This window comes from Dromaius novaehollandiae, chromosome 13 (genome assembly GCF_036370855.1).
Source record: "Dromaius novaehollandiae isolate bDroNov1 chromosome 13, bDroNov1.hap1, whole genome shotgun sequence".
Taxonomy (NCBI): Eukaryota; Metazoa; Chordata; class Aves; order Casuariiformes; family Dromaiidae; genus Dromaius; species Dromaius novaehollandiae.
Window position 1 is genome coordinate 23,457,754 of NC_088110.1, and position 13,944 is coordinate 23,471,697.

Below are 13,944 nucleotides of genomic sequence, written 5' to 3' on the forward strand. Positions count from 1 at the left end.
AGGACGGATGGACAAGGCAGGCAGGCAGGGCAGGGAGACCGGCAGGGCAGAGGCAGGGCAGGCAGAGCAGGCAGCCCGGGCCAGGGCAGGCAGCCCGGGGCGGCCGGGCAGGAGCGGCGGAGCGGGCGGCACAGGCGGACGAGGCACAGGCGGACAAGGCACAGGCAGACGAGGCACAGGCGGACAAGGCAGGGCCAGGCCAGGCAGGGGCCGGCAGGCGAGCGCCTTGTCCCCGCGCCGCCGGGACACCCAGCAGGTGCCCTAAGGCCCCGGGCTCATTAGCATGGGCAGCCCCCGGGGCAGCCCCCGGGCCAACCGCGGCCCGAGGGCTGGCCTTGGCCGCCGGCACGCCCCGCTGCAGGTGCAAGGGCCGGCGGCGGGGACAGCCCTGTCCCCTGGCCCTGCCACCCCCAGCCCCTCCGCCGTGCCCCCGGGGCGGGCTCCCGCCGCCCCCGCCACCCCCTGCCCGGCCGGGCAGCCCTCCGCCGCGTGCTCCGGCCCCGCGGGGAGCCGCGCTGGGCGAGGGCCGCGGAGCAGATAAGGGCGCTCCTCAATGTTATCAGCCCCGGCCATTGTGTCCCCGAGCCTTTTACAGCCCCCCCGAGCGATAGCGGGGGGCAACGTGTGCTGGGGCAGGAGCACCGGGCTCCGCTCGCAGAGGCACGGCAGCGGCCGTGGGAGAGGGGCCGCCTCGGCTCCCCGTGGCCTGTGGGTTCCCTTGGCTGTGCCACCACGAGCGCCCAGCGCTGGACCCCCTCCAACGTGCCCTGCGCCCTAAAGCGGGGCAGGATGGAGAGCTGGGGGGCTCCAGCCCCGGGGGGTCTGGCCAGGGCCCCCAAACTGGGCTAAAAAACCTGGCTGCCCCGGCTCAGGGGTGGGAGAGGAGAGCAGGCACGATGCCACGCAAACAGGCTCAGCCCCAGGCCCCGGACGAAGTTGGGGCTGTGGCACAGAGCCACGGGGAGCATTGCAGGGCGGTTTGTCCCCGAGCCGCCTCTCCGAGATGCTGCCTGCCCTGAGCAGACGTTGCTCCGAGGGCTGGTTTGACCCCAGCTACACGTCCACCACCTGGACGCAGCCCGGCTCGTGCCCCAAGCTCACCTCCAGCGGGGAATGGCGCTGGCGTCGGGATCCGTCCATGGCCACCTGGATGGTCCTTGGGAATTGCCGGAGGGGCCTCTCCCACCCCTGGTACCAGCAGCCACCAGTCTGAGCAGAGCCCTGGGGGTGACACCCAGCCTCCCTCCGAGGGGTCATCAGCGGCTGCTCCCAGCCCCGTAGCCTGGGGCTGGCACGAGGCCGGTCCTGCTCAGCCCACCCCGGCTCCTCTGCCCAGCTGGGACCTGTGTCCGGCCGTGCCCAGGGTGTCCGCTCATCCTGGGGATGAAGGGGCCGCGCAGAGCCAGCCCGGCCTGGCTGGGCTGTGCCCTTGGGGAGCCCCAAGAGCCTCGCAGAGCCGGGACGTCTCCCTGCCACACCCGGGGGAGAAACACCCGATGTGCTCTCCCAGAGCAGCTTCAGGGATGGCACGTGGTGCCAAGGACACGTGGCTGCAGGGACAGGACCTCCCCGCATCCTCCCTGCATGCCCAGGACCAGGGTGCCAGAGGCAGCAGCACACGCTGCTGAGGGGCAAAGCACCGAAGCCAGAGCCCTGCTGGGGTTGCAGGGCTGACCACGGGACACGCGGGCTCCGAGGAGGCAGGGGGATCCCCCCAACGACACGGCAGCACTCTCCAGCTTTGGCCAGGAGGGAGGGGACCCAGCGCCACCGAGACAGGGATAAGCTGGAGATAAGGCTCCAGGAGATAAGGGCAGGCAGAGCATTGTCGGGGAGTCAATGGCAGGGAGGGCACCGAAATCCCAGGAGGGAGGAGGGCCCTAGTGATGAAACCGCATTGCCAAACCCTCCACGGCCACCCCTGCCACTATCAGGAGGAATTAACGAGTCAGGGGACGCAGCTGTAAAGATGAGTCCTCTGTTTGAGAAGGGAGCAACCGAGATAACCGAGGCGGTGGGGCACGCACCTCCCTGCCACAGCCTGCCCTGCCGGAGCCGAGCTCCCCTCCGGGCAGTGACAGGTTGGGCACCTGCGGCCACAGCCCAGGCAAAGTGGGAGCCGAGCGTCCCCGGTGCCTCCGCTTCCCTGTTTGCCGATCTCCCAGGCTCCCAGTCCTGCAGGATTCCCAGCACGGTGCTCCTGAGCCAGGTCTCGGCACAAGGCAGATCACGTCCTGCTCTGCCGCCTGCTTGGGCTGGGACTGAAACACAGGCAGCGGCAAAGCCCCGCCAAGGGTTCGTGGGTACCCGCAGGCCACAGGGGAGACGCTTCACACCAAGACCGCCCATGGATGAAACTGCCTTTATTGAGAAAAATGGTTTGCTACAAATACATCATTGATTTTTGTTTTCTTTTTCTTCTTCAAAAAACAGTACGTCTCGTTAAAAGTTCTAGTTGTTATGAAAAAAGTCACAAGTAACACACTGAACAGCATGGCCACCGGCACGGCGGGAGCCTCCCTGCGCCCGGTGCCGCGGGCACAGCCCGGCCGGCACCACGGCCTGCCGGCACGGCCGTACCCAAACCCCTTGCAGAGAGGAGGCGAGAGACGCGAGGCAGCTACCTGCAGAGCGCAGCAGCCTGGGCCTTAAAGTGCTTTACAAAAGCAGCCGTTGTTGCCCCTGCTCTCGTATCGCCAGGGCAGGAAGGAAGGAAACATAGACGTTAGCAGCGCCGCCTCGGACAGCCTGAGGCGGGTAGACGGGCTCAGCTCCCACGCGTGCAGCTGGGGTGCCCCCCGGGAGACCGCGGTGGAAGAGATCCCGCTGCTCACCGTCCCCAAGGGAATGCAGGGAAGCCCCGGGCAGGGCAAGGGGACGCTCAGTTTGCTGAGGATGCCGTGCTGGTAAGGGAAGACACCGTCCCTTCACGCTAGACCCCACTCGAGGAATGGGAGCAGAGCAGCTCCAGCCCTTTCCACGTGGCCTGCGTCCGTTGAGCCCTCAGCAAGGGGACCGGACGGGGCGAGGGGGCCCGTCTGGCTCTGCAGGCTCCTTGCAGGGCTGCCAGTGGCACCGGGAAGCTCAGAGCCCTGCAAAACACTCAGTACTATTTAGATCAAGGTTAAAAAAAAAAAAGACAGTATTGCTAAAGCAGAGCTGGAAGGAACCAGGTCTCCTGGATAAACCAAGAAAGGGGGCTTCTCCAAGCAGCGACACGCAGGGCTGCGGGGACAGCTCAGCAGCCGAGCCTCCGGCACACTCGAGGCACGAGGCATCAGCTGCACGGCAGTAACCCACCACGAGCACGTCTCCTCCCAGGGCAGACACAACAAGGGGTTTCAGTACCGTTTTTAAGTCGTATCACTACAGGTCAGCACACACAGGGGGTCAAACACCTCCACATAGCTGCTGCACAGAGCCTGACCCCACAGCAAAGGCGCTTAGACAGCCCACAGCCCCAAAGAGCTCCAGCATTTTCCGAGCTGGGACACGATTCTTTGGGAGGCCATTCTCATACTGACAGGCCCGAGAGAGGATTGCTTTCTGTGCTGGGAGGCAGCCCCTCCATCTGCTTCCCAGGGCATGGAGAACAGCCCATGCATCCCCCTCTCCTGCTTGAATCGCGTGCTAGCGGCAGAGATTCAGCAGGCACAGGAGATACCCAGGACAAACAGACCACCGAGGACACCGACATGCCCCCCATCCCGGTTAAGACAGGCTCAGCAGGGGAACAGCCAAACCCACGCACAAGCCCTGCAAGGACCACCCGACACCGAACCCAGCATCCTCTGGGGGCAACCCAAACCCCTAGACCCCCTGTGCTGCAGGGCTATGGATTTGGCCCGACAAAACCAAACCCCAAAGGCCAAGACGTTAAACCAAGGGCCCTTCCACCCCGACAGCTCTGGCCAGGCAGAGCCTTGTCCACCAGGGCAGCTCACGCAAGCAAGCAACTGCCGGAGGACTAGAGGAGCTGTTCGCCTCCAGCCTGCCCGCAGCACCTTTCGCAGAGGGATTCCCAGCCTCGACCCCCGGCGAGCGACCCCCAGACACCCTGACCTTTAGCGATACCTTGGTTAATCCCAGAGCAGAAGCAGAGCTGGTGGGAAGAAGTCAGTCCTGACCTCTACACAAACCAGCGCAACCTCTACCAGGTCCGCTCTCGAGTGGATCCGTGCCTCCTGCGGCGTCCCACGGCACCCCGGCAGCGCGCGGCGAGGGGCTGCTGCCCGCCTGCCCGCTCTCCCACCCCCTCTGCAAACCCCTGGGGGAATGAGACTTTGACTCGGCTGTAAGGTCAGTGCTGAATTAGCAGGTCTGCGCACTTCATTGCCTCGCTGCGGTTAATTCACTGAGGGTTGTGCTGATCCCGTTGTCAGCGTGACCCTAAAGGATGGCAGGGCCCAGCACACGGCTCCAGGGACGTCTCTTTAGACGGGAAGTGATTTTTGCTGCACACAGGGACTGCTCCATCACGCTGAGGACAGCAGCGGCTGGCCCAACGCCTGGCAGAGGGGATCTCCCTGCCGCCCGCTCCCAGCCGAGCGGAGCAGACACAACCAGCAGCACGTACCGAGAGCAAGGGGACCACGTGTGACAGGGTCAGCTGGCCTGGGCAGGCTGCAGCACAGCCAGGGTGCAAACGGCAGAAGGGGCCAGGCGTGGGGAAGGGCACGGCCTCTTCCATAAGTCCTGCAACGTAACCTGCACCAGTGCAGGGACAAAACGCCATGGCCATCCCACTGCATCACAAGGGCAGGAGCTTGAGAGCGAGCGGAAGAGAGCTGTCCCTTCTGCCTAGGGCCGGGGCACCACATCACGCGAGGGCACCATGGAGACACAGCGCTTGCTTCGCAGGTGCTTTCTACCGCACGTTTGGTCACAGGGAGGCTAAGGAGCATCTCTCGGATCAGCATCTGCCCAGATCCGCCTTATTTCCAGAGAATCCTGGGGGAGGGAGCTGCAATCCTGTGTTGCTGGGGGACAAAATGCTTGGCATTAGGGATTCTAGCACAGAGACCGCAAGCAGATGTCCCTCCCACACACCCATCACCTGGACACCACCCAGCCGCTCCGCACTGCCTGTCAGCTGGCTGCAACTAACCCGCCTGCTTGGTTGGTTGCACATTCGCAAACGGAAACTGCCACTCTGGATTACACCCACCACCTATCGCAGGTCCTGCCCACGGCCACATCCAGCACCAGGCACCTGCTCCCACCACGGAGCAGCTCTGCCTACAGAGACGTTAACGCTGCTTGTTGTGTTGGGAGTCTGGCGTATGAAGTCTCACAGTGAAATCCTTCTTCTGGTGCCATGCTAGATCTCTTTTGCCAAGAAGTTACAGTTACAGGAGCGCTGCAGGTTTCTGTGGGTTCCCAACAGTCCCAGATGGAGGAAAATCAAACCTAGGCAACTCCTGGCAGAGTTTTCACAAGCCCAGCACTGAGGACTGGACCCCCTGCTCTTGGCTCCATGCTCAAACATCACAGCGCATCATTTAATTACAAGCATTTGAGAGATCAAACTCCAGGCAGAGGAGGGAAACCCATCCATCAACATTAGGCCTGCATTTACAGCACAGAGCACTGCAAAAAGCCAGCTGAGCACTGAGCGAGAGCTGCTCTAGCCATCCCACCTGGCACGAACACGCGGAGCCCGGCCATGCACACTGGAGAGGGTCAACAGCCCAAAGATCGCAGCCAGCAGACCAGCTCTTGGAGAACACAAACGGGGCTGCTTTTCCCCCAAACAAGGCAGCCCCGTGAGCCACTCAGCACACTGCTCGTACCTTACCATTCAGTTCCCTTCCCAAAGGGACCCTATGGCCTAGCTATGCTTCCGATCTGCTCCTGCAGCCAACAAGCTCTGCCCATCGGACCTGGCCTCTCCTGCAACATCACCCGCTTACAGAGAAACAAACTGATGAAGGAATAGAACGGCCCAGAAACGACGAAACAGGAAACCCATGCACTTCCCATGGCCCAGGCAGAGTCCCACCCACAGGCCCAGGGTCCAGCATCTCCCTCCCGCCCGACTGCAAATCCACAGCGTGTTCGTTTGTTTTTTTTTAAAAAATATACTTTCTTAATAATGTTCCATAAAAATACTCTTGTCCCCAGTCACAGATATTGCAGTGTGAAGAGTAACAGCTTCTGTTCCTGCTCTATAAAACGTGGAAAAGGTATCACACTGATTAATGTAGAAAAAATGCAAGAACTCCTAGTATCACAAGAGCTAGTACAAAATGAGAAAGGCGAGAGTTTCACTGAACGCCGGATGCCAGGACAGTCCATGGCTCCCTGCAGACTCCTCCAAACCCTCTGGGGTCACAGTGCGCATGAGGACAACAGTCTCGCTTCGGGATTTAGCCCAGTCTGCTTTTGGCCTTGCCTGTGCAGTAGCAGGAAAACAAGGCAGCTCTTGCCCACAGTGTGGGGGACAGGACAGACCAACATCTCCAGAAATAGCCTTATGGGGTTTAAAAAAATTCTCCATGCTGTTTTCTTCCTTTTTTAAAAGAACATGGATGATTCCAGTTTAAAACTAGGGCATTTTTGCATAAAATGCAGCATAGTTTTACATACCTATTAAATTGCAACAAAGAGCATGAAGACAAATGGTGCCAAAAAGCATCTAATAATAAATAGATCTGGATACAGGTATATACTCCGTATATGGATATGAAACGCCCAAACGAGGAACAATCCCAGTCCTTCGGCATGGACACCTCTCTCCTCCCAACAGCGGACGTCTCTGCTCACTCACCGATCCAGTGTGATGCTAAAGAGACTCCACCTTCTTAAACAAGGTGGGATCAGCCCAGAGAGAAGTCGGAAGAGAGGCAGCGGGTCTCTGGGGGTGCCAAAGGGCCAACGAGCTCCGTACCTCCTCGGCAGGAAGGCCGAGTGTGCAAGAGGAGAAGGGGTGTGAGGGGGGTTCGAACCGATACTCCACAGTCACCTTCAGTTCTCAGAGAGCGACAGCGCCAGGGCAGCCTGCAACGCCGCCTCCTCGTCGATATTATAGTCCTGAAAACAGAGAGCAGCCAGTCAGAAGAGCCAGAACTGACTACAGAGCCTCCTCAGAGCAGTGGGAACAGGCAAGGGAAGGAGCCTTCCTGTTCCTGATCTTCCCACCAGGCTGCAAACAGTGCAGCTCCCCACTGTTCTGGCAAATGGGGCTGCGAGGTCCCAGGAGCAACATGCTCTCTGGGGTATTCTGCCCCTGTGCCTACAGTCCCTCGCCTGGGGTCGAATCTGGTAACATCGCCTCTGCTCTTAGACCCAGCTGCAAGCAGGGGTGAAACAGGCCTACGTGAGGAGCAGTCTCATGTCTCCCCAAGTGAAGCCCCTAAGTGGGTTTCTCAAGGGAAGAGTTTAATGGAGCATGTGGAAGAGGTGACCCAGCTTCACAGACTGTGATAACATTTCTCTCCTTTTTCAGTGGCTTTTTCCTGGGTGCGTGTTTGTTGAGGACCAGCTCAAGCACCTCTGCAGGGCAGGCTGGGGAGCCCAGCCTTGCACTCACGAGCTCTCTGAAGCAGGGCTGTGCGCATCCTGCAAAGCCCAAAGGAGGAACTGTCCCCTTCCTCTCCTGCAGGGGCGGACGACAAGCTGGGCTGCTCCTGGCATGCCAGGCCAAGGGCTGGTTTCACCTCCCAGCCGCTCGGCAGGGGACACAGGGAAGACGACTCGGCCTGGGCTTGCGGCCGCACTCACCACAAAGGTGTCGTAGGAGAACTTGTGCCTGTGGAGGAGGTGCTGCAGGAAGTTGGCGCTCTTGTAGCTTGGGTCCCCCCAGGGCATGGCTGAGCAGACGGGGCACACCTGCAGCAGGCAGGGACAGGGGAAGGGTGACGCGTGGGCACAGACCCCCCGCCTGCCCCCAGGACGCCTGTCTCCCACAGAGGGGTGCATCCTGGGGGCTAGCACAGCAAGGTGGAGGTGAGCAGCGGTTCCCCTTCATGACAGCACGTGTCCTGCAGCAGGAGGCACTCAGTAGGGGCTTCATCCCTCATTCCCTCCCGCCTTGGCACATCCCTCAGCACACAAAGCCTCGGGTATGCGGCCCAGACTGCTTTTAGCCGATGACAAGTTACACGTGCGTGTGCAAGCACCTCTGAGATGGTGCCAGAGCTGCTAGTTCCTCACCTCAGTCACCTACAGCCGGGCTGACCTAGCAAAGCTGGGGGAGAGCAAACCCAGCGCCCCACGGGTGGCAGGCACAGGGGGATGAAGATGGCTCATTCCAGAGAGTCTAACAGAGGCAGCTCCCCACCTCTTCTCTAAGAGATTCAAAAGAAATTGAATGACCTAGAAACATAGCTGCACTTTATGTGCTGCAGCAGCAGCAGCAGCAGCTCTGTGTGCAGACAGCCTTAGATGCAGCATTGGTCAATATTTCCCGGGCTACCCCACACAGGACTGTCCCAGCCCGGCAGGGCGGTCTCGCTCACCACTTTGTTGGGGTCGTTGCGGTGGTTCTCCATGCAGTGCTTGACTAGCTCTTGCTGGTCCAAGTTCCGGGCCCCACAGTACGGACATACGAACGTCGAGCGATTGGGAATATTGCTAAGGAAAGCAAGAAGAGCTCAGATCCCTGGGAAGGGCCTGGACCAACCTCTCCCGAACTAATCCAGCCTCCCTTGCTGCTCCCTGCTCTGTTTTGTCCCACCCACCCAAGGCAGAGACCAGACCAGTCTGTCCCAGTCTCCAAGAGCTGCTGGGAGATGAGGTCACTGGCGGTCATTAGTGTGCCGTTCCCACCCAGTCACAGGCCGAACCACTCTGGTTCAGTTGGTCCTTCCTTGTGGGTCACCCTCTGAAACAACACAGTGCAGTGCCTGGGCTGCAGATGACCTGAGGGAAAGGGTGCCAGTGCGTCTTCTTGAGACCAATCCAGCATAATGAGAAAGTGAAACACATCCTTGGATTTTAGGGCTTATAACAAAGGTGGATGTGAGCATCTATGAGGTTTGTAAGCAGGGGCAGGTTTCCCTTCCTGATGCACGGCAATACCTGGGGATGGGCTGGGACGTGGGGACAACAGGGACGAACTTCGGGCAGTTGGCCATCTGCTCTTGCACCTTCGCACAGGATGAGACATGAGACCGCATTTTTGCTAGGGTTACCTAGAGAACAAGGAGAGGACACGTGTTCCCGGAGGCTGCAGGAACCCCTTCCCCTGCCAGATGCAGCACTGGAGCCTCTGGTCCCATTTGACAGGGCAGTTTCAGGCACACTTGGACCAGTCAACATCAGAGCAAGCATCGGTCCATGCAGGTTGACTGCCACCAGCACATAAACACTGCACCAACCCTTCCTGCCCTGCAGGCAGGGGGATTTGGGGTTGCGTGCTCTCAGCACAACATGTCCCCAAAGGTTATACACAAAAAGTCACCAGTGTGCATTACCGCAGCGTTAGCTCCACTTGCCTTTGAACTCGGAAACCGGGAGCACACAGTGCCACGCGGCTTGGCGGACAGGTGGCAACCCGAGGCTGCTGACCCGATCACATGGGATCACTCCTGGGCCACAGCCAGGGAGTTACAGGAAGATCCCCAAAGTTTACGGAAGCCAGAAAGGGCATCAGCCCAACTTGTAGAGACACATCATGAATCACAGCTTTACAGCTGGTCCCAGAATTGTCCCAGGCCAGACTGTCCTGGGCTGGGCCACGCGGTGTCTATTCCCTGCTGCCAGTTCAGCTCCCCAGTGGCTGTCAGGATCACAGCACCTTAAGCAAGAGCTAAAGCCTTACCTCCAGGAGGAACGGCAGAGCTGGTTTGTCTCAGCCTCTCCCGTGTTGCAGGAAAACCTCAGCGTGCATCTGAAGGTCCCCACTGTCTAATAATAGCTCCAGTCTGCTGACAAGTGCAGCTAGGAGAGTGCCTTCGTCTCCGCACAACCCCGCTTGCCTCGGGCAGCCATGCCTGCCTGGGTCACGGCAGCAGCCTTCCCACAGGGGCCACAACATCTTGCAGACGTAACCCGGGCGCCTGCTGAACAGGGAACTTTGCAAACCCAACTACAGACAGCCAGCAACCTCCTTTTCCCTGGCACCACGGCTGCAGGGCCAGCAGCCACACACCAGCATCCAAACGAAGCTGGGCCCACCTGGGAGAGGGCAGCCCCTTCACAAGCTTTACCTTCTTGCTGCAGCCTCTGCAGGGAGCCTTGTAGGACGATAGCTGTTTCTCCACGTTGGAGGCCTTCTCCACCTTCTTGGGGTCGAAGGGCATGCGGCAGAGCGGGCACAGCGGGGAGGGCACTTGGAGGCAGGGCTGCAGGCACTCTCCGCAAAACCTGGGGGCACAGGGAGCAGCGTCGAGTGCCTCGGCAGGAACCAGCGGCCTCCCAGCCCGGAGAGGGGGGAGCAGGACCGTGGCCCTGGGGCAGGACACAGGCTCTGCTGCACACCCGCTCCCAGAGAACCTTGCTCGCCTCAGGCTGCCCTCCCTAGAGGGATCCAGGACAGATTTGAAGATGCTCAGAGGAGCCTTAACCATGGAAGAAACAGCAGAGCCTGCACCAGAGGGTGTGGAACTGGCTGTCCGACCTGGATCCTTCCCACAGGTCTAACAGGCTCAACGTCCACTATGCCGACCTGCCTCTGGCCACGCTCGCCCTGCCCTCGGCATCCCGGCAGCTCCCGGGTGCCCTGGGCCAAGCCCTGCTCCCTGGTACTGGGCTGCTGCTTACAGCCATCCCCGCTGACCCACAGCGCTGTCAAACCTATAGGACAGCCCCAACACCGAGGACTAAATACCTCCAAGACAAGCACTGGGAGCAACCGGACAGAGCAGGCGGCTTGGCGCGCGGTTCGAGGATGCTCACACCAAACCCATGTCCTTCTGCTCGCCTGTGCGGGGAAGGAGCCGCTCTGCGGGAGCAGAGCTCTGCCGCGCGCCCTTCAAGCGCTCCTCCACACACGCCAAACAGCGACCTGCGCACGTGTCTGCAACTGAGCCGTGATGCACGGACAAAGCCGCTGCCTGGAGACCTGCGGCCAGGGGCCAAGAGTGGCTCGCATGCCTGGGCTGCAGCGGAGGGACAGATAAATGGAGCCAAACAATCACCAGCACTGAACATCCAGGCTGCGTGGGAGTAAAGCGAGTGGGTGAGCTACAGAATTAGAGCCCAGCTCACCTCCTCTCGAGGTCCTTACGCCTGCAGGAGCAGAGATGAGAAATCAAAGTGGCAGAGAGGAAATGCAGGGAAGCCAGCCTCGGGGCTGGTGGCATGCAGCGCGGGAGAGCAGGCTGCTGCTCCGGCACAGAGCGACGTGCCCAGAGCCCAGCGGCTCCAGCCAGATGGTTCCTGTCTCCCCTTTGCTCAGCGATAAAGGGGAGCGTCGCTGAGACTGAGCAAAGCGGCAGCCTGAGTTGAAACCACCAAAACCCCACCCAGCACCCCCTGACAGGGGAAGGAGCTCGGATACCTGCATCAGCGCTGAAGCTGCTCTGAATCTGCCCCGTGGAACAAGCAGCAGCAAGTCCGAACTGCGGGCACGTGGCTCGGACCGGGCAGCACAACCCCACAGGAACCTCCTCCGCCTCCTTCCTCCATGCACACACCACACCAGGGGACCGAGCCCCCTCCCAACTAGGACAGGAGGGGACCTGGGAGCTCCCTGTCACCTGCGGGACGGGGCCTGGGAGCTCCCTGTCACCTGTGGTCTCCGGACACCTCTGCAGGCCCACAGTGAGGCAAATGGACTCGGCCCCCACAAAGCAAACAACTTCTCCAGCGCTCTGCCCAGAGGGGCCACGGCTGCAATGGGCCACCGCTTAGGTCACAGCAAGCCAAGATGCCCTTGTCACCTGCAGCAGCCCTGGCCATGCAGGAGCTGTCAGGGCACCGTTTGCAGGGATTGGGAACCTGTGGGAAATACTGTTCCTACCCTCATCACCCACACAGAGCCGCATCCATAGGCAGATCCGGGGCCCACCATTAGCATGGGGGCAGACATCCACCCACAGATGAGACCTCTCTTCTGAAGCCTGGGAGAACTGCCAGCAGTGTCACACAGACCGATACCTTCAGTCAGCGGAGATCTAAAACTCTTCGTGCTGCTCCTCAGCCTGCAGGAAGGGCAACTGCACCATCCTCGTCCCGTCCACCTACCAATCGCCCTTGCAAACCCACGTCACCCAGACCAGGCTACGAAACGCTGCTAAATCTCCACGGCTGCGCCAGGCCAGGCACGGGAACACAGCCACCGGCTTGTCCCTGCCTGACACGTGCTGCCTCTTCACAGGAGCAATGACTAAGCCCTTCCCAGTGCAGCTCTCTCCTTCGGGGGGTTCCCAGGTGGCCTCTAACACACTTAGAGCTGCACCGTCACGCAGCGGCAGAGGAGTCGTGCAAGGCTACGGCTTGCAAGGGGAAAGTCACTGCAGAGGTGTCCTCCTGCCCCAGCTCCCCGATGTCACTCCACCACCCTGGCGGGCCAAGGGCTGCCCTCGGGCGTGAATGAGCTGGAGTCAGACTGTGCCACGGCAGCGAGAGAGGCCGGGGTCTCAACGTGAGACCAAGCTGCCCCAGAAATCGGCCGTGAGTGGGAACTGAGGAGATGTCGCCAAGAGTTTTCCTCGAGGCCTCTAGAACAAGCAGCTGGAGCAGGGCTGCAGCGCCGCCATCAGCATCTACCCACGCTGTCACCTCCTTGTCCCCAGCCAACTACCGCCAGCCAAGCTACCAGTCGGCACCAGGGTCCCATGTCCAGGGTCACACAGGCAGCAGACCCCAGCTCCCCCCCGACAGGATCACAAGCTCTCCTGACCCTTTTCCAGCCTTGGCCACCTCCTCCCGGCGCACCAGGCACCAGAGGAGCAGGGCACAGCTCCAGCCCAGTGTGGCCAACACGTGATCCCTTGGGCGACCCAGACACCCGTGCAGAGGGCTTGGGGCAGGGTTTCCATCCAGGCGAGATCCCTGTGGCTCCACCAGGGAAAGCATGCCAGAAACGGGCAGAGTTTGGGGGAGATCCGCCTGCCATGGGCTCCGGGGGGCACCCCCCTGCTTCCCCATGGGCTCCAGGGCAGGAACAGGGCAACAGCCCGGGGCCCGGGCAGCTCCTGGGGAGGCAGATGTCCCCCCCCAGGCAGGGGACAGGGACCCTAGAGCCAGTAGGTCCCCACTCCCCGGGGAGGGGGGGCAGAAAGCGGGGGGGGAAGGCCAGCTGGGGAAAGGTCTCCAGCCCACCGGTGCCAACGGAGGAATGGGGGGTGGGAAGGGGGTCCCGGTAGCGGCTGGAAGAAGACGATGGGAAGGGAACCCGGTACTGGCGCGGGAGGCAGACCCAGCACGGTGCGGGAGGGGAAGGGCGGTCCCGGTACCGGCTCGGGGGCAAGAGAGGGGTCCCGGTACCGGTTGAGGCACAGGAGCGGGGTCCCGGTGGGGGACAGGAGAGGGTGCCGGTACCGGTGGGTCGCGGGCGGGGGGGCCTGGAGGGACCCCGGGGTGGGTCGCGGGCGGGGGGGCCTGGCGGGACCCCGGCGGGGGGAGACGGGAATGGCGCCGGTCCCGACCGCGGGCCCGGTCCCGGCAGGGCTCCCCGGTACCGGGGGGGAGACAGGGCAGAGGGCGGGAGGGACGGCGGCACGGGGGGAGCGCGCCCGGGAGGGGCCGGCGGGGAAGGCGGGGGGGGTCGCAGGGGTCCCCGGGGGGGGGTCGCGGCGCCCGCCCCCCGGGCCCGGCCTCACGTGTGGCCGCAGCCCGCGATGCCGACGGCGCGGTGATAGACCTCCAGGCAGATGGGGCAGCTGAACTGCGCCTCCAGCGCCTCGGCGGCGGGACCGGCGGGCGGCGGCGGCCGGGGGGGCCCGCCCGGGGCCTGGGGCCGCTGCGCCGCCGCCGCCACCAGCAGGCTGCGGAACATGGCGGCGGGGGGCGGGGGGCGGCCCGCTGTGACGTCACCGCGCCGCCGCCGCCGTCGCC

At 61.9% G+C, this 13,944-nt stretch overlaps 1 protein-coding gene across 2 annotated transcripts; it reads right to left on the minus strand.

Moving 5' to 3' along the window:
* Positions 1-2,348: 2,348 nt before the first annotated feature.
* On the minus strand, positions 2,349-13,909 carry RNF166 (ring finger protein 166). 2 transcript variants are annotated; one of them, XM_064519806.1, is made up of 6 exons: positions 13,710-13,909; positions 10,152-10,308; positions 9,022-9,134; positions 8,460-8,574; positions 7,723-7,830; positions 2,349-7,032 (listed from the first exon to the last, which is right to left on the minus strand). In XM_064519806.1, exons 1-6 carry the CDS (start codon positions 13,883-13,885, stop codon positions 6,967-6,969), a joined length of 735 nt encoding a protein of 244 aa, XP_064375876.1. In that variant the 5' UTR covers positions 13,886-13,909; the 3' UTR covers positions 2,349-6,966. The 2 variants fall into 2 exon arrangements, with proteins under 2 accessions (XP_064375876.1, XP_025965777.2); XM_026109992.2 differs by lacking the exon at positions 13,710-13,909 and having other exon boundaries at positions 10,152-13,488.
* Positions 13,910-13,944: the final 35 nt, after the last annotated feature.

Excerpts from the sequence above, each read along its gene's own strand:
- RNF166 (XM_026109992.2), bottom strand. The coding sequence starts at position 10,511 with ATGGTTAAGGCTCCTCTGAGCATCTTCAAATCTGTCCTGGATCCCTCT. Across the intron at positions 9,135-10,151 it reads GCAGAGGCTGCAGCAAGAAG|GTAACCCTAGCAAAAATGCG; the intron begins GTAAAGCTTGTG and ends CTTGTTCTCTAG. Across the intron at positions 7,033-7,722 it reads TCTCCTACGACACCTTTGTG|GACTATAATATCGACGAGGA; the intron begins GTGAGTGCGGCC and ends CTCTGTTTTCAG.